Here is a 26,518-nt window from a genome sequence, read left to right as displayed (position 1 = left end):
AATAATTCTTATTTCTTCATCAATTATTGAATCAATGAATCAACAACTTTGTGACCCCGTACATCCATTTCACGCAGCTCACTTAAGGATTAACCTGCAGAAACCAAACATTTGCTCAAACAAGACTTCCTACACATCTAAAACCTACAGACAGCAAATTATTGAATTCTAGGTACTTAACAAATCATTTTCAAACCAAAAGGAGTATATATGTTAACAAAACTTGCATTTGACTTACCAATTAACAATGGACACTTTCATAACGCGGATGCAGGTAGGCAGCGTCTCGAATATATTGCTCTAGCCATATAATGCCGAAACCACAAGCCTACTGCAACTCTATCTCTATCGGTGGGAGGTAAAAACTCTGTGCTTCCCGTCGTCAAATGCGCCAAGCAAAGGCATACGAGAGGACCACAATCCCCTCTGGCTCCCGGCGATTGCTGTGGCGCGGTCTCATCTCTGACAACTGTGACATTGAACTTCTTTGGCTTCTTGTGTCCAGAATGAGTCCAATAATTAATCCCATCCAAGAATTTAGCCAAATGAGAGCTCAATCCCTTGAAAATATCTCTCAAATCAGACAGTGATATGTAATTGATCATGCTATCATACACTATTATCTTCAGGGATGGGAGCTGAAGTTGGACGAGAAGCCAGTGACGACGTTCCAAAACAGGGATAAACACCTGTAATCATAAGTAATAATTCATTTATTTACGCACTTATTTATGAACACCTTTAAAAAATTTAAAAAAATAAACACTAACCTTATCGACCTCCCACCATCCAGGATAAAGTTTAGCTTGTCCATTGCCCAATGAAAATGATTTATCTCGTTGATTCTTCAAGTGAACTGCGTGAAAAGCCGCCGGCATTATTGTATATAGCAAATTTTTTTTTATTTTTCCTAAGCTTCCTTATTATTAGTAGACGTGACACCCACGCATCAATATGCTGTTTTACAAAAAAATACATATATTAGTGAATTACATTAATTTTTAAACAAATTAATCAAAATCATATATAAGACAAATATAAGACTTACCTCCCCATCCAAATAGCCACTGTCTTCAACCCCTAATAACACACCCCACCAAGACCGATCAAGCAACAAAAACATTTCATCGTTGAGTTTGCTGATGTCAGTGTAACACCCTTGGCTCCGCTCATGTAGATAAAAATCAACTGCGGTCTTAGCCCAAAGGGTATTATCCACAATTGTTTCCGGTAGTTGTCTCCTCTCCACTTCAGATACCGGAAGGGTACTAGCCGGTAACTCATACGAGAGCCAACTCTCATCCATCATGTTCGGAACCAGTGGGGGTTTCTCAATACTTCGATATATTACCCCATTTGAATCGGGCTCTAGAATGGTGGGAGGGACCTCTTCAACGATGACAGTGGCCTCTTGAACGGTGGGGGGGGGGAATCTTGAGGGAGGATAGGGGCCTCTTGAATGATTGGAGGGGACTCTTGAGGGATGACCGGTGAGTCGGGCTTCTTCTTGCGGAGTCTTCGCACCATTGGGGTGAACGGAGACGTAATAGCATGTTCACGCCGTCTGATGCGTGAACTCCGTCGTGCAAGGAAAACCCGACGTAAAGCATCCACCTTATCGGGCCGCTAAAAAAATTAATACATAAATCAGTAAATAAACAGACATGATATTAAACAAAGACAAATATGTTTCAAACTAGCATTGTATTCACCCAAGTCATTATTCTATCATAGTTCACAAAATGCTCAGATAACATTCCAGAAGTAAGCACTTATATAAACATTTAAAAGGACAACATATATAAACATTCCAGAAGAAGAATAGTTTACTTTCGCAACACGAAACTTAAAATCGCAACGCGAAAAATGACCATCGCAACGCGGAAATGGCTATCGCAATGCGAAATGAAAATCGCAACGACAAAATCGCAATGCGAAATGAAATCGCAACGACAAAATCGCAACGCGAAACACAAATCGCATTGCGATTTTCATTTCGCGTTGCGATTTTGTCGTTGCGATTTCATTTCACATTGCGATTTTGTCGTTGCGATTTTCATTTCGCATTGCGATAGCCATTTCCGCGTTGCGATAGTCATTTTCGAGTTGCGAAAGTAAACTATTCTTTATCTGCAAATTGAAACTTGAATGGATTGCATTACTTCAACCAAAAGACAAAAACAAAACCAAAAACAAATACTAACAAAAATAGTTTAGCATTATTGGCAGCAACCGAATGAATTACGAGTATGAAAAATCTTAAACTTACCTCATTGCGTAGAGTATGAACCTCATTCTGCAACGATGCTACCATCTCACGTAGAGCGGCTACCTCACCGCGTAATGTAGACACCTCAACACGTCATGCACCATCGTCTTTGCGTAAAGTACCGACCTCCTCACGCAAGGCATTGACCTCATCACGTAACTCCCCTAACTCATCTCGTTGAGGTGGAGAACAGGGAGATAAACGTCGTGGCATCTTTACCGGTCGCCTATCTTGCGGTGATGGTGGAGAAGAGGCTCGATGATGTGACAGAATAGGTGATGGCTGTCGTTGTGGAGGTGTATAGCCGGGTCGATCAGATGATGGCTCTGGGTGAGGTGATAGCTCTGGGCGAGGTGATGGCTCCCGAAGTGGAGGCTGCTCATCAACCGTTCCATCAAAAAAATGCTTACTAGCTTGCCACCAATCAGTGGCAAGCTCAGCTTCCGTGGGTGTCAGCCTCTGTAGAGGAGTGTTGGCCTCCTAACAATATAAAAGCTCAAACAAAGTTAAACGTGTACTAGTAATAACTTGTTTATAAACATATGGTAGTATTTATGTTAACTTACATTATTTATTGTCGTATACCGTAGTAAATCTTCCCATTGCAAGGTCCGTTTCCTCTTCCAGGAAATAGCCCTGGGAATATTATTTGAAGTTTTTATTGCATATGTCTTCATGGCGGGAAAGGCCTCAAATATCCAAATCTACAAACAATATAATAACAAACATTAGTAATTGTTAAATAATTACTTATAATTTTGGAAACATTATATAAAAATTCTTACCTTAAAGGCCTAAATAAAGCCTGTCAAAGTGTATTTGGAACCATCGCCATGCAAACTTTTTTGATCATCCAAGGCAGACGATAACTTATTCCATGTAGCTTTCCATAAATACGAGCCCCACGGAAACAGGTTCCACGCATTTAGGTCTTCTACCAATTTGATTAGATCATTTGGAATAGGTTGTCTGGCCTCTCTGCCTAAAAAGCCGGCATGCAAAAGAATTAGAAGGCATACTCGGACAACGTCGACGTCATCCATCCGAGTAAAACCATCTTTCTTATTCAATAATATCGTCAGGTCTTCCATGTGTAGATTCGGCCTCTCCAGCTCAGGAAAAACCCAGGATAACCACGATGGGCGGGTAATGTGTCTAGTGTACCAACCTACATCATCGTGTCCGAAGCGTAGACCGGTGATTAAGCAAAACTCCTCCCGCCCAAAACACGTATACGCCGGTGGAAAATCAAACCATATCTCTTCATCACGACGTTGTATAGTATCTGGTAGATCCCTAGTCATGGTTTGAAGAAATAGGTGTGTCAACATCGCATCTCCACCGGGATGTTGTACTTTCAGCCATGGCCCGAAGCAAGTATCCTCAAACATTTTTCTTTGTGCAGGTGAAAGCTTCGACGCAATTGTTTTGGCCAGGCTGACTTTATTTCTTAAGGTTAATTGAGCCGAATAAAAGTTCTACAAAAACAATAAACATACTAAGTTAGATATACCAAAAACTACACTGTGAAGATATACCAAAACAATAATAAACATAAAGAGTAGTAGTTTATTCTTCAAACTTAAATTTGCAACACTGTGAATTTCTTATTTGTCTTTGTTTTTTGGTTGAAGTAATGCAATTCATTCAAGTTTCAATTTGCAGAAGAAGAATAGTTTCTGAAAATGAAAATCGCAACACGAAAATGACTATCGCAACGCGAATTTGACTATCGCAACGAAATCGCACGTTGCGACTCATCGCGTTGCGATTCTCGGTTGATTTAATAAGCAATCTAAGTGAAATGGTTAATCTATTATTGAAATTACCATTAAACTTATCATCAATTTCAATATGAAAAACCTAATAATAATGCAAAAATTTCAAAAAGAAAATAATTAAAAAAACTAACCCTCGTTGGTTGATTTGGTTGATTTTCCATTTCTGATTGTGAGGGTGGCTCTGAGAGATGGAGATAGACGGATTTCGCCGGAGATGGGGACGGATTTCGTCGGAGATGGGTGAGAGAGTGAGAGATGGAGATGGGACTGAGTTGTGATTTTAGGTTTTAGGTTATGAGTTGCGATTACGGGATATACTGTGGACGGTTCAGTGTTCCAATATATTAATATTCGTGTTTGGAATTTAAAAATAAAATACTTGGCCACGATACTAATGGCGCTTTGAAAATCGCATTGCGATTATGTATTATCGCGTTGCGAAAGTCAGAATCGCGTTGAGAAAGTCAGTATCTCGTTGCGATTTTGTATTATCGCATTGCGATTTTCCCAATTCGCGTTGCGATTTACTTATTCGCATTGCGAATTGGGAAAATCGCAACGACACTGTAGACCATCGCAACGCGATTTTCAACTATCGCAATGCGAAATGCAACGCGAATTTGCGATAATGGAGATCGCGTTGCGAATTAGCGATCGTATTGCGATTTTGTTGGTCATTTTGGCAAATCCGAAAAAAGTTGGTTAAAATCGTATATTATATGGGAATTTTGGTCACTGAGGTGATTTTCTCTTAATAATATTTATGTTTTCATAAAAATATTATTTAATATTATATTACTATTTTTAAAAAAAATTAGTATTCAATAATAAATATACTTTTGAATATTTTTATTTCTAAAAAAATATAAAAATAAATATTTTAATACACATTTTATTGACACAAAAATTATCTATTAATTATTACAATATTTTAAAAATAGTATTATTAAATTTTTTAAGAATGAGCAATATTGTTTTATATATTTAATATTAATATAATTATAATACCTCAAATGTTGAGTCAATGAATATAAGTTTACGTAAGAGGTTTACGGATCGATGCGATTAAGTAATTAGAATCGATGAGTCAAGTTTAGACCTAATCGGTTGAGAGTTGGGCCCAAAATAACCATAGAAAGGGGGTTTTGAGTTGAGAACAAAGAAGAAAGGATCAAATGTGTAATTTGACCATTGAGCTCTTGAAGGGCTGAAATTCATTTATTTTTGGTGAGGTCACTGAGAGATTTTAAGGGGGAAAACTGAATTATTTGTTTATATTTTTCAAGCCTTGTCTTATCCTCCCTTTCTCCCAAAACTTGTGCCGAGGCAACCAAAGGTGTAAGCTTTATTGTGCTACATTTTTAATATGAAATTATGAAGGTCATGGTGATAATCTATACCTCTCAGGCTCAAGATTAAGGTCGAGATATACGCGGGAGATGAGAGTTGCAAGAAAAAAGAGTTTTAGAAGGATTTTCAACCCTTGAACTAGTTCAGGTCATATGAGTCCTATTTTAGCATTTAAAATACATTTCTAAATTTATCTTGAGTTCCTAGATGTGTTAATAATTCATTTTCAACTTGTTTGATTAGTGAAATGGTTAGGTGAAACATTCAAGAGCAAGAACAAGGAGAAAAAGATGCAAGGTTGAGTAAGAGATGTTTTTATTACTTGGAAGCTGAGGTAACACATTGTAACTCTATTATTTGTATGTGATTTACATTAATTTGGTTTCTTGTATGTCATTTACTTTAGTGTTTGGGGAATGATATGAAGGATTTGGATGATAGAAATGCATGAAAATAATGTATTATTATCCTTTAAGACTCTCATACGCTTTAAAACCACCCTAAGGCTTAAAGTAAGTGTTTGAGATGAGTTTAAACGTGATTTTCTAGTAAAATATGACACTTTTGAGTTTATAAAACAAGGCTTAAAGTTCAAGGATGAGAAGAAATGAATAAAAATAAAAAGATTCATGTGAAGCAAAATTAAGCTTCCGTATCGTCTTTGCCTTTATAGAACAATTCAATAATAAACATTAGAAATGTCGGTTTAAGAATATTTACTCGCCTCTGAAGAATAAGAGTAATTCTGTAAGTATAACACTCACAAAAGGGACAAGTGTTATACCCTCTGTTACCTCGAGGGGTTTCGCTTTAAGACAACTCATTGTACATATAAGGCCACTCCCTCACCATCCAACAACCAATAACCTGAATATCTAGATGAACACACACATTAGATCAACGAATAAGCATGATAGTCCTAAAACACCCTACACCCAACTTTTTAAGTATTACACCTCATCCTAGAAGTGGATGATCACGTGGTTGCTGAACATTCTAAATAAATATCCTATGAGTGGATGATCACGTGGTTGTTGAACATTCTAAATATATAGCAGAACTCCTCAAAGTTAAAGGGGACTCTCTCTACCAATAACCAGTTGGTCTATTGGGATGAGGTATTAGATTCCTTAAGCAAGGTTAAAGGTTCAAACTCTGATGTTTACGAATGAAATAAACTGGGTTGGGAGGATCTCCCTTTCCTCTGCAGTAGCCGATCTGGATTATTCGATCAAAAGATCGAATACCAGTGATTAATTCAAAGAAAAAAGGGACTCTCTCTTTCTCACCTCTTTTTTCTCTCTCACATTCATCTATTATCTCTCATGTAAACGATTACAAATTAATGACTCTACACTTAAATCATAAGAGATGAACCACCAATTGACTAAACCTCCTCATTTTCAACCATTTGAACCACTAAGAACCAATACCTCACACATTATTTATCATCATTTATAACTAGTGATTATTTTGTTACAAATCGATAATATTAGTGAACAAATTAATTACTTTTGAAACTTCAGGGGGAAAACAAAAAAATTATTCAAACATTAGTGACTTTGCTAACGTGGAATCAACTACCTAAAAAAAGAGAAAGAAATGGGCCCTTCATAACTACTTCATATTTTGTTGTGGAACTCAATAACAGACGGAAAACCCAAACATAGGCCTGTAAATGAACTGAACGTTAAGCGAACCGTTCATGAACCGTGCGGCTGGAAGTTCGTTTATGTGCGTTTATTTATTAAATGAACGAACATGAACAAGATTTTGTGTTCGTTTAATTAAATGAATGAACATGAACATAGGTCTTGTTCGTTCATTTACGTTCGTGAACGTTCGGTTATGTTCGTTTATGTTCGTTCGGTTATGTTCATTCATTTATGTTTAACCCAATCTTCTTAAATCAATTTGGTGACCAATTTGTAAGTATCTTAAAAATATTAATTAATCTGATATTCTGATGACCAACTCCATAATTAACCCAATTTTATTTGGTGATTAAATCCAATATGTTAACTCATGAGGCACCTCGCACCTATATTCATTTTCCTCATTTTTTCCCCAAACCCTAGTGTTCACTGGAGAGTGGAGACGATCGCTAAAAGCTTCAAAAAAGTTATATTATAATGCAATCTAAAGTTTGACATGTATGTTTTCATCTCTTTCTCTGTTTTATTTGGCTTAATAGTTAATATGTAAAGTTATTGCGGGTATCTTCACATCTAAAACTCAATAAAACATTATACTTCTTTCTAGAAATAGATGGGAATATAAAGGTAACAATCAGAAGTACATGAGCATCAGTAAAGAGAAAAATATATAGAATTTGCCAGAAAACAAAACAAAGGTTTCTATGCAATTTCTGAAAAAGAGTGTAGTAGCGGAAGTAATGGGTTTTTTCAGGAAGAACCCATTAATAAGTAGAAAATACACTTTGACAATGAACTTTTGTTTTCATAGTTCTTGACCTTTAGTTGTGGAGTAGACTTTAGGTACGTTAAAATTTTGAATGGTGGTTTAACAATAATATCAGTTACGATATGTAGCATCGAAGGGATTTCGAATCTATGTTATTGCCTTGTAGTCCAATTTGTACCGTTCGAAATCTTCATGCTGTTAAATTTTCTACTCTACCAACAGAAAGGACCATTATTAATAAACCTCACTAAAGTCTGACATTGATGTCACAAAACTTTTAGTCGGCGAATTTATTAGAATAACGTAGTGTAAAATTATTGTTCATATGTAATCATGGATCACTAAGATAAATGTTATAGCGTTAAATTAAAGTCGTGTGAATCATTTAATATCTTTAAAAGATTGATTGAAATATTTGATATCTTCAAACATTTCATCATTGTTAATCAGCTCTTACGTTATTTATCATTGTAGATTTGGTTGATTTGCATTGTCGACTATTTTTCATGAAAGAACAATGGAATGTAGGGTCTCAATGTTTATGTTCATGTTCCTTTATGTTCGTGTTCGTTTATGTTCGTGTTTGTTTATGTTCGTTTATTTATTAAATGAACGAACATGAACAAGTTATATTCCTTAATAAGCGAACATAAACAAAAAAAAATTGTTCGTTTATGTTCGTGTTCGTTTAAGTTCGTTTATTTATTAAATGAACGAACATAAACATACCTCCGTTCGTGTGCGTTCGGTTCGTTTACAGCCTACGACCGAACAAGAGCGACAAGAAAATTCCCATTTGATTTTCAAAATTTATGGGAAAAAAAGAAAAGAATAATTTTCAAAACTAAAGCATGCGTCTGAAATCAAATCACCACCCACCATAACAAGTTGATCACTATGTTATAGATTTGTCACAAAATAGTCACTAACTTATTGATTTGTAATAAAATGATCGCTTCATCATCATCTTCGTTAAATTGATGATGTGACAACGTTAGTAAAAAGGTAAATATTTAATTTTACCCCTAAACTATTGCAAAAAATCAAATAAGTCCTTGAATAATGATTTTATATCTAATTTACCCCTAAAAACTTTCTAATTTTTAGAAAAAATCCAAAATTATAATTATACTTGAATAACTTTCTAAAAATAAAAACAATAAAAATGTTGTAATCACCATATTTTATCCGACCTTATATTAGTATTATCATCATCAATATTATTACTAACCTTATTATTATTGCTAATATTATTATGCTATTTATTACTATTATTATTATTATTTGATATTATTAATAATATTACTATTTATATTTATTATTATTAGTATTATTATCTTTATAAAATAAACTCATGTATATTAAGCCCAAAATTACAATCCAATCCAAATTACAATCCAATCCAAATTACATATCCAACCCAAATCAAATTGGCCCAAAGCTTTAACTAAAAATTTGAAAACCCTAAAGTCTCCTAGCCCTAGCTACTGACGCACCACAACCATTGGATTAGATTATGATCCAATGGCCTCGATTGCTTTAGACAAAAAAAGATGCATCAGGTCACCAAGTCAGCACTTGTAATGCACGCATGGCACGCTGGCTTCATCCGAACTGTCGCCCCTGAAGCGTGTAGGACACATCAGATCTTCGACCATCCCCAACACTTCCGTGCACTCGTCTCTCTCTTCAGGTGGAAAGTTGTTGCCTTTCCATTTTTGTGCAAAAGGCCACTGGAGCATGGAGGCTTCAAAAAGGAGAAGAAAATCAAAAAGATAATAGAATACCACTTTGAAGGTTTTTTTTTGGCTCTCCTGTTTTTACACATTGGGCTTTTTTACGCATGAACATGAAAGAAAAGGAGAGGGGTTGGCCGTTTCTTTGGGGTTAAATTTTTTTGTTGATTCCCATATTCCCCCTGTTATTCGAAGAAACCCACTTCAAGTAATCAAAAAAAGTGATTTGAATAAAAAAAAGGTTGAAAAGGTATTCGATACCCTCTGTACGCATGGTTATGAAAAAAAAATGGGGAAGTTAGAGAGAAGAGTTGAGTCAATTTACCTAGGAGTAGGGAGCCCTCGTAGGCGTTGGGAGCGTGGTCGTCAAGGGCGACGACTGGGCGTGAGGTTGGCCTTTTGGTCGAACAAAGATTGAAGCAAGAGAAAAAAGGGGGGTTGTTTCAGGTTTGCTCGAGTGGCCCTATCGGTATCCTTGCTCTTGGCGTCGCTCGGAGGGAGAGGCCATCGAAGCTTGGCCGCCGGTTGGTTTCGGTGCCTCGGGCGTCGCCGACTATGTGAGTTAGGAAATAGGGGAATTGGGAGAGGGGCTTTCCTTTGGTTCATTTGGTGGCCTTGTGCCATGGTTGGCTTTGAAGTGAGAATGGGCTGCCGTGGTGGCCACAGGAGTAGCCATGGAGGCTTGGGGGCGCGGCCGGTGGCTGGGTTGTGTGGAGGGTAAGTGTTGAGAGAAAAGATGAAAGGAAAAATAGGGGGCGGGGCGGGAGATTATGTTTTAGGGTTTTTTTTTTTAGTTTTTTACCTGAAATAAAAACAATATTTTATTTCAAATATTAGGGGTAAATTGCAAGCCAGTCCTCCCAGTTTTAGTGTGTTCCACGCTTTGGTCACCTTTTTCGTAGGTTGATCACGCCCAAGCCCCTCAACTTAAGCCACATATTTACATCTTGGCCACCATTGAATTTTTTGTTTTATTTATTCTGATTTTGGCCCTTCTTTATTTTATTTTAATTTAGTCACTAATTTATGTTTTTTAATTTTGAATTAACTGTTGAATTTTATTTTATTGTATTTTAACTATTGTTTATTTTATTTATTTATTACAGTAATTATTCGATTCGATCTTGCGGTGACTCAATTCGAGGTCTGACCCACATTATTACGATATAGTCTTTACTAATTTCTAACGACTAACTTCTAACTTTTAACCACTAACCACTAATTTTTAATTTCATGTTCGAATCAAAGTACGTTCTTATGACAACTCGAGCTGGGCATGCCTCACATTATTTATGGTCCGAGTTAAATATTAAAATTAACACTAACTTTTTATTTTTATTGCTCTTTTTATTTTTGTTATTTATTTTTTATGCACATTTAATTTTTGCCCTTTATTTAATTTCAGTCCTTAAAATTTTATGACTTTAATTTGCTGTCTTTTATTTCTGCCCTGTACTTTTCAAGTAATTTAATTTCAGTCCTTGGATTCTATGATTTTAATTTTCTGCCTTTTATTTCTGCCCTTTACTTTTCAATAATTTATTTTCAGTCCTTTAATTATTGCACTTTATTTTCTATTTATTTTATTTTAGTCCCATGAATATATATATATATATATATATATACATGTTTCATATTTTTATCACAGTGAACGCCTTATTTTGCTATCTTGCATTTTGGTCCTTATGTTATTTATAAGTTTATTTTATTACCTATATTTGTGTGATATTTACTTTGTTCTTTGCTTTCATCATGTTTATATTTTTCAACACTAAAGTTTAAATTTTTATCATCTAACATGATTAATTAAGTTGTTTAAAATATTTCTTTACCTTGTCTAGCATATTTAATATTTAGGTCTTAAAATTCTTATATGTATGTCTATACCCACTTTAGTTAATTTCCCATATTAAGTAGACTGTAATATATCTCTTAATTTATCGAGATTAAATACTTCCCTTTTATATGGATGTTTGTTTGCACATGTCTAGATATATCGAATATGCATGATAGCCTCATAAACATAACTTGACCGATTTCATAATTGGATTAAAAGTAATATTTATTTAAATTAAAATATTAAGAGAGGATCGTCTTAAGGTAACTAGATGTCCTACGTTGATGTTTTAAAATAAATAAATACCCTACTAGTGAAACCTAAAATATCAAGTATGCTTAAAATTAATCAATATTAAAGGGAAAAAGAAATGTTCTTTTATTTAAACTTGTCGAGACAATTCGCTTAAATTTTATTAAGGATTTGGTCTCTATCTTTTTTTAAATAATTAAACTTCCTTTATCTTTTCTAATTAATAAAGTAACTTGGATTGCTTGGCTTAAAACTTTTATTTTAGTCAGGTCAAACTATTTAATATCAAGTTCTTGGGAGAAACTATTATATTCTTTTGTTTCAGTTGGAAAGATAAATATTCGTCTTAAAGCACTTTAGTGATTATTTTCTCTTCGATTGGAAATAATAATATTTTCCTTTTCTCCTTAGAATTTTCCGCTAATAAAATTATGTGATTGAATCTGGAATAAGAGAATCATAATTTAATTTATATTTGAAATTTTAGACTTCCGCTTTTAGAGACAATTTATAATCGATGAGGTATAAATTTTGGGCGTTGTGGGGTGCTTATCCTTCCCCATGCGTAATCGACCCTGAACTCTTTAAAATGAATCTTTGGTAAAATGTGGACTATTTTTGTCTTTTAAATAATTTTTTTTTTCTGAAAATTAATAAAAAAGACGTTTTTAGGTACTCGACCTACCTAACTGAAAAGTCAATGGAGACTCCAAAACATTATTTTTACAAAAATTGAATTTGTCACAAAATAAGTTGAGACTCGTTCCGACTTAGGGACCGTTACGACAAATGTAAAAAATAAAAAATCTTGAAAATACTAAAAAGTGACGAGTTTATAAGAAAATAAATACTAAATATTTTTTTTATTTTAATTAACCCAATTGGGGCAGTCATGATGGGCTACTTGAAATAATATTATTCTAAATAATAAAATTAGGATTAATTAAAATAATAAAAATATATTTAATATTTATTTTCTTATAAACTCATCACTTTTTTTTAGTATTTTCTAGATCTTCTAATTTTAATTTTTTACACTTGTAATGTTTTTTATAGATTTTTATAAGTATAATTATAATTTTTAGATTTTTTTTAAAGTTAGAAATAGTTTTAGAGTAAATTAGATATAAAATAATTGTTCAAGGACTTGTTTGATATTTTAGCAGTAGTTTAGAGGTAAAACTAAATATTTACCTTTTTGTTAACGTTGTCACATCATCAATTTAATGGAGGTGAAGGTGCAGTGACTATTTTGTTACAAATCGATAACGTTAATGAGCGTTTTGTTACAAAACGATAATATTAGGAGAAAATAACTTCAGTGACCGAAAATGCCTTATAATATACGATTTTAACCAACTTTTTTTGGATTTACGAAAATGACCAACAAATTCGCAACGCGAACTCCAATTTCGCAACTCAGTTTCCAAATTTGCAACTCGATTTCTGAATTCGCAACGCGAATTTTGTTTTCGCAACTCGATTTTCGAATTCACAACACGAATTTTAATTTCGCAACAGGTTTTAGTTTCACAACACAAATGTTTTGGGTATATAACTACGCAGCAGCAATAACTCATAACCTAAATCCCTAAATCGCAACTCATTCCATCTCCATCTATCACTCTTTCTGGCGACATCCGTTTTTATATCCAACGACATCCTTCCCCATCTCTAATTTTATTTCTATATAATTTTTCAATGATTTTTCTACCAAATTATCAACTATCAACTTAATAAATGTATGTTTTTTCTCTAAGTTAGTGATGATATGTAGTTTATAGCTTGTTTGTTTAGTAAATTAATTTACAATTTGTAGAATGAAATCATCTAATGTTGATAATGTTTGGATATATTTGTGTTTTGGAGGGTCATGGGAGAATGTTCATGGTGTTTTACAATATATGCCTTTACCCATGAATATTCAACTAAAACTGTCATTGAAAAAGTTAACTTATGAAACTCTAATGTTACGTGTTGTAAAGAAATTGAATTTAGAGCCTATAAGTAGATTTAGGCTATCTTATCAGAGAAAAGGTAAAGTTTATTTGTTAACCGACAATGAAGATGTTGAACGATTCATTGCTTACATTAGTGTTTCACAAGAAGATGATGTTACATTGTATGTTGTTGAACCTAGAAGTAGTGAAATTGGGTCAGTAGCGGGTAATAATCAACTAAGTTCTTCAACCCCAGTTTATGGTGCTCACAATGTACAACGTTGTTATGAACCTCAAAATTTAATGGTTCCACCACAATTTCATCACCAAGAAAATTTTGTTTCACCACATTTCCAATACCAAACACAATATCAAACACAATCTCAAAACCCATAACCTTTTCCTAATCCAAATCCCAATTAACTTTCAGCACCAAATTCCAGTTTTCGTATTGACCAGTTAGACGATTATGAGCCAACAGAAAAAATTGTGAGTACTAGTCAGTATTCGAAATTTGATCTTGGTCAATACCCGTACTTTGATCTTGGTCAATACTCGGATTTTGATGATGTTTCAGAAGAAGAAACAGACCATGCGTGTAATGATTTTGATGTTGGTCAATACCGAATTTTGATGATGAAACAGCCGTTGCCGAGGAAGATGTTGTTGATAGTAATGAGGAGGAAGTTACGACTGTGAATGAAGATGTTGAACATCCATTCTGTAATTCATATAACCCTAAAGAAGAAGAAGAAGAAGAAGAAGTCCCCGAAGAAAAGAAAAAGGAGAAAATGCCACAGGAGTATAACTGGAATATGCTAGAATTACTTCAGATACCGGAAGAAGAGTTGGTAAAGATAGCAGTTGATTGTTACACAAAAGTTATTTGTATCAAGAAAGATGATTGTTTTGATACAAAGAAAGACTTGAAGATAACTTCACATACGAAATGTGTGGAAGATGACTATAACCTAAAAGTTAACAAATCAAGCAAAGATCGTTTCGAAACAAAGTGTATGATTGACAAAAACTGTATGTGGCGTATGATTGCAAGAGGATAAAAGATTGCGAAATGTTTCAAGTTAGGACTGTTATTGATAAACATATATGTTCAAGAACCCAAGTTTTTCCTCACCATAGACAGGCAAACAAAAAGGTGTTGGGTGGTTTTCTGGCTGAGTTAATGTTTTATAATGACAGGGTATATCGGGAGCATGAAATTATGACTGACATGAATGCTCAGTTTAAGATTAGTATCTCATATTCTCAAGCTTGAAGAGCCAAATGTTATGTCTTGGAATTGTTGAGGGGGTCTCCAGAAGCATCGTTTGCCCAACTGCCAGCTTATTGTCACAATTTAAAGCTGAAAGTCGGTAACTCATATCAAAACAGATAGAGATGGACGCTTTGAGTTGCTGTTTATCGCCATTGGTGCTGCGGTTAGTAAATCAATATAATTTTGTTGACTCATTTTTGTTAGTTACATGCATTTCACATTTAAATGATTATGTCTTGTGTATATTATTTTGTAGATTCGTTCGTTTATTACTTGCATGCGCCCAGTTATTATAGTTGACGGAGCACATTTGAAAGGTCGATACCTTGGAGTAAACTTATTAGCAGTAGCCATGAATGCTAACAATGGGATACTGCCAATAGCTTATCTGAAACCTCTGATTTATGGATATGGTTTATGGGGCATCTTAGGGATTGCATAGGTCCTATTAACAATCTAATAATCATATTCGATAGGGCAAACTCAATTGATAACGCTGTTAGAAGGTGTTTCCTATATGCTTTTCATGGACTTTGTGGTATTCATTTGTACAGAAATCTAAAATCAAGGTTGCTGGTATAAAAAATCACAAATGAACATACTGGAAGGCTGTAAAAGCTTATCAGGAAGTGGATTTTAATAAGCATATAAATTGTTTAAGACGTGTTTTGCCTCAATGTGCTCAAACACTAGAAGATGTCGGGTTTGAAAGATGGTCAAGATTACATCAACTTGGAGCAAGATATGGTTTCATGACGTCTAATAGTGCAGAATCAATCAACGCTCTAAGTCGTCATTCCCAGAAATTACCCATTACTATGTTAATGGAGTTTTTTCGAGCCTCTATTCAACAGTGGTACTACAAGAAAAGAAACCATGCATGTATTATTTGTTTAAATTCGTAACTTATCATATATTTTACTAAGTATTATTTATTTAAAATTACAGGAACATTGGAACGTCGTGTTACACCATGGACTGAAAAAAGATAACGAAACGTGTTGTGAAGTCAACGTCATGGAGAGTTGAACCATGTTCAAACACTTTGTTTGAAGTATTGGATAATAACTTAAATGGGCTTGTCGATCTAAATGCAAAGACGTGTAGTTGTATGAAATGGCAAACATCTAGTTATCCATGTGGCCATGTTATAAAAGTTGCTCTTCATCTAAACCAAGATGATTCAAGAGTATACACTACAGACTTATGCTGAGATTGTCTACCCTATTCCACATCCTTCTGAGTGGGACATACCAGATGACTTACAAACAGTTTTGCCACCAGTCATGGACAACAGGTTACCTGGTCAACCAAAATATCACGATTGTATACCGTCTAAGGGTGAAGAGAAGAGGATATCGACATGTAGTCGGTGTAAGGAAAGTGGTCATACAAGGTTGACCTGTGGATCACCAGTGCCATCACAATCATCTTTTCCTCTACCAAAATATGGACTTTCATCAAAATCCAAAGCTCATATGGTACCAAGCAAAAGGAAATCAAAATCGCAATCAAAATCAAAATCCCAATCACAACCGGCTTCACCTTTTGGGACTTATTAACTAGGTGATTTTTAAATGCAAACGTTGTATTATGTGTATTTTATGTGTGAATGGATACATTTTAGTTAGACATTCATTAGTAACTTGAGTTTGAACATTGCTATGATCTGTTCAGTTATTATCACTTATCAGATTTTTTGTTGCGATTGTTGAGAAAGTCAAATTCGCAACGCGAAAGTAAATTCGCAACACGAAAGTCAAATTAACGTTACGATTGTTACAAAAGTCAAATTCAAAACGCGAAAATCGCAACGCAAATTTAACTTTCGCGTTGCGAATTTGACTATCACAACGCGAATTTGACTTTCGCATTGTGAATTTGACTTTCGCGTTGCGAAAGTGTACCTTCAATAGGTCTTTTTTGCCTTCAACATAATGCATATTGAAATTTAAAACAACAAATCAACTTTTACAAATCAATCAAAGAAGCAAAAAATAATTCTTATTTCCTCATCAATTAAACAAATCAACTTTACAAATTAACTTTTACAAATACATCAATTTCACGCAGACAATTGTTTATGCACAAATACATCAATTTTACGCAGCTCACTTCAGGATTAACCTGTAGAAACCAAACATTTGCTCAAACAACACTTTCTACACATCTAAAACCAACAAACAACAAGTTATTGAATTCTAGGTACTTAACCAAACATTTTCAAACCAACAAAGAGTATATATGTTAACAACACTTGCTCAAACTTACCAATTGTTTATGCACACTTTCAGCATGCGGATGCAGGTAGGCATCGTCTCGCATATATTGCTCTAGCCATAAAATGCCGAAACCACAAGCCTACTGCACCTCTATCTCTATCTGTGGAAGGTAGAAACTGTTTACTTCCTGTTGTCAAACATTCCAAGAACATGCATACGAGAAGACCACAATCCCCTCTAGCTCCCTGCGTTTGTTGTGGCACGATCTCGTCTCTGATCATTGCAACTTTGAACTTCTTTGGCTTCTTGTTTCCAGAATTAGTCCAATAATCAATCGCATCCAAGTATTTAGCCAAATGAGTGCTCCATTCCTTATAAATAATATCTCTCAAATCAGATAATGGTATGTAATTCAACATGCTGTCATATACTATTGTCTTCAAGGATGGGAGCTGAAGCTCGACGAGAAGCCAATGACGACGTTCCAAAATAGGGATAAACACTGCAATCATAAATAATAATTCAGTTGCGCACATCAAATTTTTATTTATGAACACCTTTAAAATATTCAAAAATAAATACTAACCTTATCGACCTCCCACCACGCAGGATAAAGTTTAGCTTTTCCATTACCCAACACATATGAAGTGTCTCTCTGATCCTTTAAGTGAGCTACGTGAAAAGATGTCGGCATAATAGTCTATCTCGTATTTTTTATTTTCTTCAATTTCCTTATTATCAGAAGACTTGACACCCATGCATCAATATGTTGTTTTATAAAAAAAACATATATTAGTGAATTTCATAAATTAAAAAAAATTAATCAAAATGCAATATAAGAAGAATATAAGACTTACCTCCCCGTCGAAATAGCCATTGTCTTCAACCCCTAATAACACACCCCACCAAGACCGATCAAGAAACAAATGCATATCATCATTGAGTTTGCATATGTCAGCGTAACACCCCTGCGCTCCGCTCATGTAGATAAAAATCAACTGCAGTCTTAGCCAAAAGGGTATTATCTAGAATTGTGTCTGGTAGTGTTCTCCTTTCCACTTCAGATACCAGAATGGTACTGACCGATAACTCATAGAAAGCCAACTCTCATCCATCATGTCGGGCACGTAAGGGGGTTTATCAATATGTCGATATTATGCCATGTGAATCGGGCTCTCGAACGGTGGAAGAGACCTCTTGAACGATGACAGGGGCCTCTTGAATGATGATAGGGGCCTCTTGAACGATAGGAGAGGCCTCTTGAACGATGACAGGTGAATCAGGCTTCTTCTTACGAAGTCTTGGCACTATTGGGGTGAACGGAGACGTAATGGCATGTGTACGATGTCTGATGCGTGAACCCCGTCGTGCAAGAAAAACCCGACGTAAAGCATCTACCTTATCGGGCCGCTAAAATTAAATTAATACATAAATCAGTAAATAAACAAATAAATAATGCAGAAAAAAGGTTATTTGCATTTTTAGTATAGTATTAAACAAACTTACCTCATTTTGCAACGATGCAACAATCTCATATAGAGTGACTACCTCATCACGTAAAGTAGATACCTCACCATGTAAAACACCATTGTCATCGCGTAAAACCTCTACCTCACCACGTAAAGACCGTACCTCATCACGCCATGCACCATTGTCTTCATGTAAAGTATCGACCTCCTTACGCAAAGCATTGACCTCATCACGTAACTCCCTTAACTCATCCCGTGGAGGTGGAGAACAATGAGATAAATGTCGTGGCATCTTTGCCGGTCGCCTATCATAAGGTGATGGGGGAGAAGAGGCTCGATGATGTGACGGAATAGGTGATGGCTCTCGTTGTGAAGGTGTATAAGGTGAGGTGATGGCTCTCAAAGTGGGGGCAGCTCATCATCCGTGCCATAAAAAAATGCTTACTAGCTTGCCACCAATCAGTGGCAAGCTCAACCTCTATGGGTGTCAGCCTCTGTAATAGATAGTTGGCCTCCTAACAATATAAAAGCTCAAACAAAGTTAAACGTCTACTAGTAATAACTTGTTTATATATGGTAGTATTTGTGTTAACTTACATTATTCCTCATCGTATATGGTAGTAACTCTTCCCAATCCAATAGCCGATCCTCCTCCAAGAAATAGCCCTAGGAATATCATTTGAATTTTTGATTGCATATGTCCGCATGCTGGGAAAAACCTCAAATATCCAAATCTACAAACAATATAATACACAAACATTAGTAATTGTTAAATAATTAATTATAATTTTGGAAACATTATATAGAAATTCTTACCTTAAAGGCCCAAATAAAGCCTGCCAAAGTGTATTTGGAACCATGGCCACACAAACGTTTTCGGTCCTCAAAGGCAGAAGAAAACTTTTTACAGGTAGCTTTCCATAGATATGAACCCCACGGAAACAAGTTCCATGCATTTAGGTCCTCTACCAATAATATTAGGTCCTCAGAAATAGGTTGTCTGCCATCTTTGCCTAAAAAGCTGGCATGCAAAAGTAATAAATGGCATACTCGGACAACATCGAGGTCATCCATCCGAGTAAAACCATCTTTAACAAATAATCTTTTCAAGTCGTCGACGTGTAAACTCGGGTTCGCCTTTGCCAGCTCAGTAAAAACCCGAGATAACCATGATGGGCGGGCGATATGACTAGTGTACCGACCTACATCATCGTGTCCGAAGCGTAGACCAGTGATTAAACAAAACTCCTCCCGCCCAAAACAAGTATACGCCAGAGGAAAATGAAATCATATTTATTCATCACCATTTGTATCCTCTCGGGTAGATCGTTAGTCATGGTCTGAAGAAACAAATGGGTCAACATAGTATCTCCACCCGATGTTGTACTTTCAGCCATGGCCCGAAGCAAGTATCCTCAAACAATTTTCTTTGTACATGTATAAGTGTCGACACAATTGTAGTGGCTAGGATTAATTTATTCCTTAAGGTCAATGAAGCCAAAAAAAATTTCTACAAAAACAATAAACATACCATGTTAGATATACAAAAAACTACAAATTATACACTATAAACAGACATGATATTAAACAGTGAAAACAAAGCCAAATATGTTTCAAACTTGCACGGTATTCACCCAAGTCATTATTCTATCATAGTTCACAAAATGAATCAGATAACATTCCATAAGTAAGCACTTATATAAACATTTAAAAGGACAACATATAAGTTTAGTGCAGGTTCAAGGACAACAAAAAGGAATAGTAGTTTATTCTTGAAACTTAAATTCGCAACACTGTGAAGTTAGTATTTGTCTTTGTTTTTTGGTTGAAGTAATGCAATTCATTCAAGTTTCAATTTGCAGAAGGAGAATAGTTTCTGAAACTTAAAATCGCAACGCGAAAATGAAAATCGCAACGCGAAATGAAAATCGCAAAGCAAATTTGGAAAATCGCAATGCGATTTACATATTCGCGTTGCGAATTTGGAAATTGAGTTGCGAAATTGGAGTTCGCGTTGTGAATTCGAGATCGCGTTGCGATTTTCATTTTCATGTTGCGAATTTAAGTTTCAAATAGTCTTCTGCAAATTGAAACTTGAATGAATTGCATTATTTCAACCAAAAGACAAAACAAAGACAAATACTAACTTCACAGGGTTAAAGACTAAACAGTTTAACAGTATTGCAGCAACCGAATGAATTTACTAAGCAATCTAAGTGAAATGATTAATCTATTATTGAAATTACCAATAAATTTATCATCAATTTAAATATGAAAAATCTAATAATAATACAAAAATTTCAAAATAAAAATAATTAAAAAAATACTCTCGGTGGTTGATTTTCCATTTCTGACCATGAATGGTTGTGAGTGTGGCTCTGAGAGATGGAGATAGACGGATTTCGCCGGAGATGGATGTATTTCGTTGGAGATGGGGATGGATTTCGTCGGAGATGGGGACGTATGTCGTCGTAGAGAGTGAGAGATGGAGATGGGACTGAGTTGTGATTTAGGGTTTTAGGTTATGATTTGTGATTATACTGTTTACATTTGTGCTGCGAAATTAATATTGTGTTTCGAATTCGAAAATAAAATTCACGTTGCGAAAATAAATGCGCTTTGCGAATTTGACTTCCGTGTTGCGAATTACAAATTCGCGTTGCGATTTATAGATTCGCGTTGCGATTTACAATTCGCGTTGCGAATTTGGAAACTGAGTTGCGAAATTGGAGTTCGCGTTGCGAATTTGAGATCGCGTTACGAATTTGTTGGCCATTTTCGCAAATCTAAAAAAAGTTGATTAAAATCGTATATTATAAGGTATTTTCAGTCACTGAAGTTATTTTTCGTGTTACGTTCAAAACTTCAGTAGTGTAAACGAAATATTTTTCAAACATTATTGACCATCTGTGTAGTTTACCCATTGAGAAATAGCTTGCTGACATGGAATCAACTACTTAAAAGAAAATGGTCCCTTCATAACTACTTCATATTTTGTCGTGGAAATCAACGAGAGACTGAAATCCCGAACAAGAGCGACACGGCAATTCCCAGTCGATTTTCAAAATTTAAGGGAAAAGAAAAAGAAATGAATAATTTTCAAAATTAAAGCATACATCTGAAATCAAATCACACCCCACCATAACCAAAATACAGGAAAATGGGGGTGCCGCAGGCAATGGATGCATTGCGGGGGAAAGCAGCGCTGGTAAGAGAGTCGTTGAAGAAGAGCCAAACCATAACCGAAAGCATGGTCTCCATTCTCGGTTCTTTCGATCACCGTCTCTCCTCTCTTGAGACCGCCATGCGCCCAACTCAGGTCTCCTCTCTTCTAAAATATTTTCTTTGATGGAGGAATTAAGAGATCTTCCTTTCTCATCTTAAATTGAGAGAAATTTTGAAGGTTTTGGTTTGAGTTTTGATTTTCTTTCTCTGCTTTACGTAGATACGAACGCATTCGATCAGGAGAGCGCATGAGAATATTGATAAGACATTGAAAGCAGCTGAAGCTATTCTGACACGATTTGATCTCACTCGCAAGGTTTTTCGGTTTTCTCTGTTTATCGCTGATTTGTTTATATTAATGATAAACTAAGCTTACTATTGTTTGTTTATTGGATCCATTTGGTGTTCACGATATAGATGGTGTTTCATTCGGTAAAGCAAACTATTAGATCGCTTTGAGTTAGAAGACAAATTCTAAATTTAAAACATGATTTAGAAGTTGATGTGAAATTTAGTTTTTATTCTCTCCATTGCACCATATAATTTGGAATTATGATGGCGTTTGGATTGTCAATGCTGATGTTTGTACTAATTTATATCTTCTACTATAGGCGGAGGCAAAGATTCTGAGAGGTCCACACGAGGATCTTCAGAGTTATCTTGAAGCCATTGATCAGCTGAGAAGCAACATTCATTATTTCAGTAGCCACAAAAGTTTTAAAAGTTCATCCGGTATTATTACCCATGCCAATAATTTGCTGACAAAGGCTATCTCTAAATTAGAAGATGAGTTCAGAAACCTATTAGCAAATTACAGGTTGGTTTTAAAATTATACTGCATCATCATCATGCTTATATGCCTGCATGATTCTTTTAGAATGAGAAACGTTAAAAGTGTTCTACACGTTATTTCAACTTCAGCAAGGTTGTGGAACCTGAGAGCCTTTTCGATGGCCTACCGGATTCATTGCGACCATCAGCTTCACCTGCGAAGCGAAATGATAACAAGAAAGATTCTGACAACCAAAAGAACTTGGAAAATGCTGTTTACACACCTCCGACTCTTATACCTCCCAGGGTTCTACCTTTACTGCGTAATTTATCCCAACAAATGGTTCAAGCTGGCCACCAACAACAGTTGTTCAGGATTTACAGGTGACACCTTTTCTTCATGATCCGATTCTATGATGTTTATGTTTCTCCTCTTAGTGATTATAGCTTTCTAAACTTCATGACTAATTGGTTTCAGGATTCATATTTGTAGTGAGGAGTATCTGATGAATTATATAATTAACTCTTGTGGTTCAATTTATGCTTGATGCAAGAAGGGAAAGCAGAGTCTAAAGTATATTTTTTTTTAATTTAATATGATCTTGGCAACATTTGGTGCTGGCAAGTAACCGAGTAAAGATACATCAACTAAGTAATGCTTCTGAAAAATGGCTTTTTGTTGCCAAGAATGACTCATAGTTTTGTAGTCATCTGTGCAGATATGAAAAGGAAGTGAAGTTTTAGGGATCTATTTCAATCATTGATGCTGGTATTTTTCAAGACATCTGAGTAACAGAAACATCTTCTTGTTTAACTTTGCATTAATTTATGCAAAAGTTCACTGTAGAAACTCTAGAGTTTTTCATATATGCATTAACTTGGCCTCTTATTAGAGTTTTTCATATATGGAGGATCTTTTTGTTATCAGAAACATTTTGATCTTTTTTGGGGTTTCATCTTATAATTCTGTAGAATCACGAATAATTGGTGCCAATGATATGATATTTCTAAATGCTAGGGATACTCGTGCTTCGGTGTTAGAACAGAGCCTGAGGAAATTGGGTGTAGAGAGACTTAGTAAAGATGATGTCCAGAAAATGCAGTGGGAGGTTTTGGAGGCTAAGATTGGGAATTGGATACATTACATGCGTATTGCTGTAAGGGTTCTATTGAATTTCTGCTTCAATGGTAGTGTTCTACTTCTACTTCTGTTCTCCAACCCTTATAAAAAGAATATGCTTGACACAGGTCAAACTGCTCTTTGCTGGTGAAAAGAAACTCTGTGATCAAATACTTGAGGGCATTGATTCTTTCAGGGATCAATGTTTTGCTGAAATCACTGCCAACAGTGTATCTGTACTCCTTAGTTTTGGAGAGGCTATTGCCAAAAGCAAGAGATCACCTGAAAAGTTATTTGTTCTTCTGGATATGTATGAGATAATGAGAGAACTACAGTCGGAGGTATCACTAATTTTTATTGTACCATAACCTTTACATGATGAAAAAAATATTTGAAACAATGTTAGTTGATTCCTTTTATATGAGATAATCATCGCTTTTGTTTCTCATTATATTCATGAGAAGCAAACCATGATTACTTTATTTTCTCTTTTGTTAATCTATTCAATTCATGCATAAATTGGAACTCCTGAGTTTGAAGAATGATTAGATTAGATGTGAATTTATTTAAAACATTATTGTGAACGTGCATTTATGTAGTTAACTGCAAAGACTTCTTTATGCATTAAAATGAAAAAATCATTCAGGGAAAAAACAATATCTCCGTAGTGATTAATTAGCATTGCTTAATTGGTTGAATATGCACTTGTATAAAACTACAACATGCATTATGGAGACAAATGCATATTGATTGACAAGACTTTCTAATACGATACTATTTCTTTCTTCCCTTCTCTCTCTTTCTGGGGGCATGTTGACAGATTGATAATCTCTTTGGAACCAAATCATGCACTGAAATGCGGGAATCTGCTCAAAGTTTGACAAAGAGATTGGCTCAGACAGCGCAAGAGACCTTTGGTGATTTTGAGGAAGCAGTCGCGAAAGATGCAACAAAAACTGCAGTTCTTGATGGAACCGTCCATCCTTTGACTAGCTATGTCATAAATTACGTAAAGTTTCTATTTGAGTAAGTTGTGTTTCTTCCACTTTTGGTTTCTACCAGGTTTAAGTTGTTAACTTGTTATTGCTGCATCACTTCTTATACAAGTAAAATTTGCATGGTCAATCACTTTGATTTAATGACTGTAATGCTTGCTTGCTACGTTTAATGTGGTATATTCTAATATCAGATATTTTTAGTCCTATTCTTTTTTTCCCTGCATATGTCGGAAATGACACCAAAAAGAAGAAGGAAAAGGGTATCTGAACAATAATCATCTGATTGTGGTTGTTGAGTGGTGCAGCTACAAAACAACACTGGAGCAACTTTTTCAAGAGTTTGAGGGGGGTGATCCTAACAGTCAGTTGAAGAATTTAACTAAAAGGATTATGGAAGCCCTACAGGCTAACCTTGATGGGAAATCCAAGCAGTACAAGGACCCTGCATTGACACAACTATTTATGATGAACAACATGCACTACATAGTGAGATCCGTACGAAGGTGTGTTATATGTTTTCACCTTGTTTTACTGGAAATGATTCAGAACACACACCACCTGTATGCCTCAATCTTTCATTTACAGGTCAGAAGCCAAGGAATTGTTGGGAGATGATTGGGTTCAAATTCACCGACGGATTGTTCAGCAGCATGCAAATCAGTATAAAAGGATCTCTTGGGCAAAGGTTCCGTGTTAATCGACGTACTATGCATTCACATGGCTAAATAACCACATGCTAAGTGGGTCTCTTTACTTCTGCAGGTCCTTCAGTGTGTCACCATTCAGGGGGTTGCTCCACCTGGTGGTGGAATATTGGGAGGCGACTCCGGCAGCGGAATTTCAAAAGCAATGGTCAAAGACAGGTTTAAGAACTTCAATGTCCAGTTCGAGGAACTTCATATGAGACAGTGTCAATGGAATGTTCCCGACAGTGAATTGCGCGAATCCTTGAGGCTTGCTGTTGCCGAAGTACTCTTGCCTGCCTACAGATCTTTCCATAAACGTTTCGGGTAAGTTCTGTTTTACTTTTGCGTCAAACACAATTCTGTTGTTCTGATTTCTTGTACTTTTCCCCTTCAACTAACAATGCAGGCCAATGGTTGAGAACGGGAAGGCCCCAAATAAGTTCATCAAATACAAGCCCGAGGACCTCGAGCGAATGCTCGGCGAGTTCTTCGAAGGTAATACGAATGTCGAACAAAAGCGATAAATAAAAAAAGCCGATATTGGTGAGAATCTGTTGAGAAATTTAGATACTGATGAAATGGAGCATTCAACTAATCATTGTACAATGATGAGGAAAAAAAACAGAGCAGGTAATGTGTACTTTTTCTGCAAGCCTTGCTTTGTTCTTCAAGCGTCTTTTTTTTTTTAATCCGAATGAAATTTGTACAGTTTCAGATGATATATAAATAACATGTAAAATCTTAAATTTTTTGGTTAAGTTTATTTTCTAATAAGTTTATTTAACTTTACACTAACTCTTATTTATATGGGTAAACTACATTATTAATTACTTTCGTTTAAGTTTTGTTTGTTTTTCCTCACTGAATTTAAAAAACATAACATTTGATCACTTTCGTTTTTATTTAATTATGAGTTGGCCACTTTCGTTTTTATATAATTAAGATGTTAGAGATCATTTGTGTAATTTACCTTTTTTAATTTTATAAATTTACTATGTCACATCAACAATATGTTAAAGGTCTAACGAAAGTTAACTCTCAGTGACACATCCTAAATAAATAAAAACGAAAATGACAAAATATTATATTTTTTTTAATTCAGTGAGAAAAAAGTACAAAACTTAAATGAAAGTGGTCAATCTTGTAATTTACCTTATTTATT

The 26,518-nt window shown here is 35.1% G+C and overlaps 1 protein-coding gene across 1 annotated transcript; it reads left to right on the top strand.

The window, feature by feature from the left end:
• The first annotated feature begins 21,716 nt into the window (after positions 1-21,716).
• LOC120131240 (exocyst complex component EXO70A1-like) lies at positions 21,717-25,880 on the top strand. The gene is made up of 11 exons (XM_039148280.1): positions 21,717-21,875; positions 22,002-22,097; positions 22,393-22,598; positions 22,703-22,936; positions 23,571-23,709; positions 23,801-24,013; positions 24,493-24,698; positions 24,976-25,173; positions 25,256-25,355; positions 25,433-25,680; positions 25,763-25,880. The coding sequence occupies exons 1-11, from the start codon at positions 21,717-21,719 to the stop codon at positions 25,878-25,880; spliced, it is 1,917 nt and encodes a 638-aa protein (XP_039004211.1).
• Positions 25,881-26,518: the final 638 nt, after the last annotated feature.

Source organism: Hibiscus syriacus, unplaced genomic scaffold (genome assembly GCF_006381635.1).
Source record: "Hibiscus syriacus cultivar Baekdansim isolate YM2019G1 unplaced genomic scaffold, ASM638163v2 tig00110551_pilon, whole genome shotgun sequence".
NCBI classification, from domain to species: domain Eukaryota; kingdom Viridiplantae; phylum Streptophyta; class Magnoliopsida; order Malvales; family Malvaceae; genus Hibiscus; species Hibiscus syriacus.
Note: the sequence above shows the minus strand (reverse complement) of the source record. Positions and strands in the feature narration are given on the sequence as shown.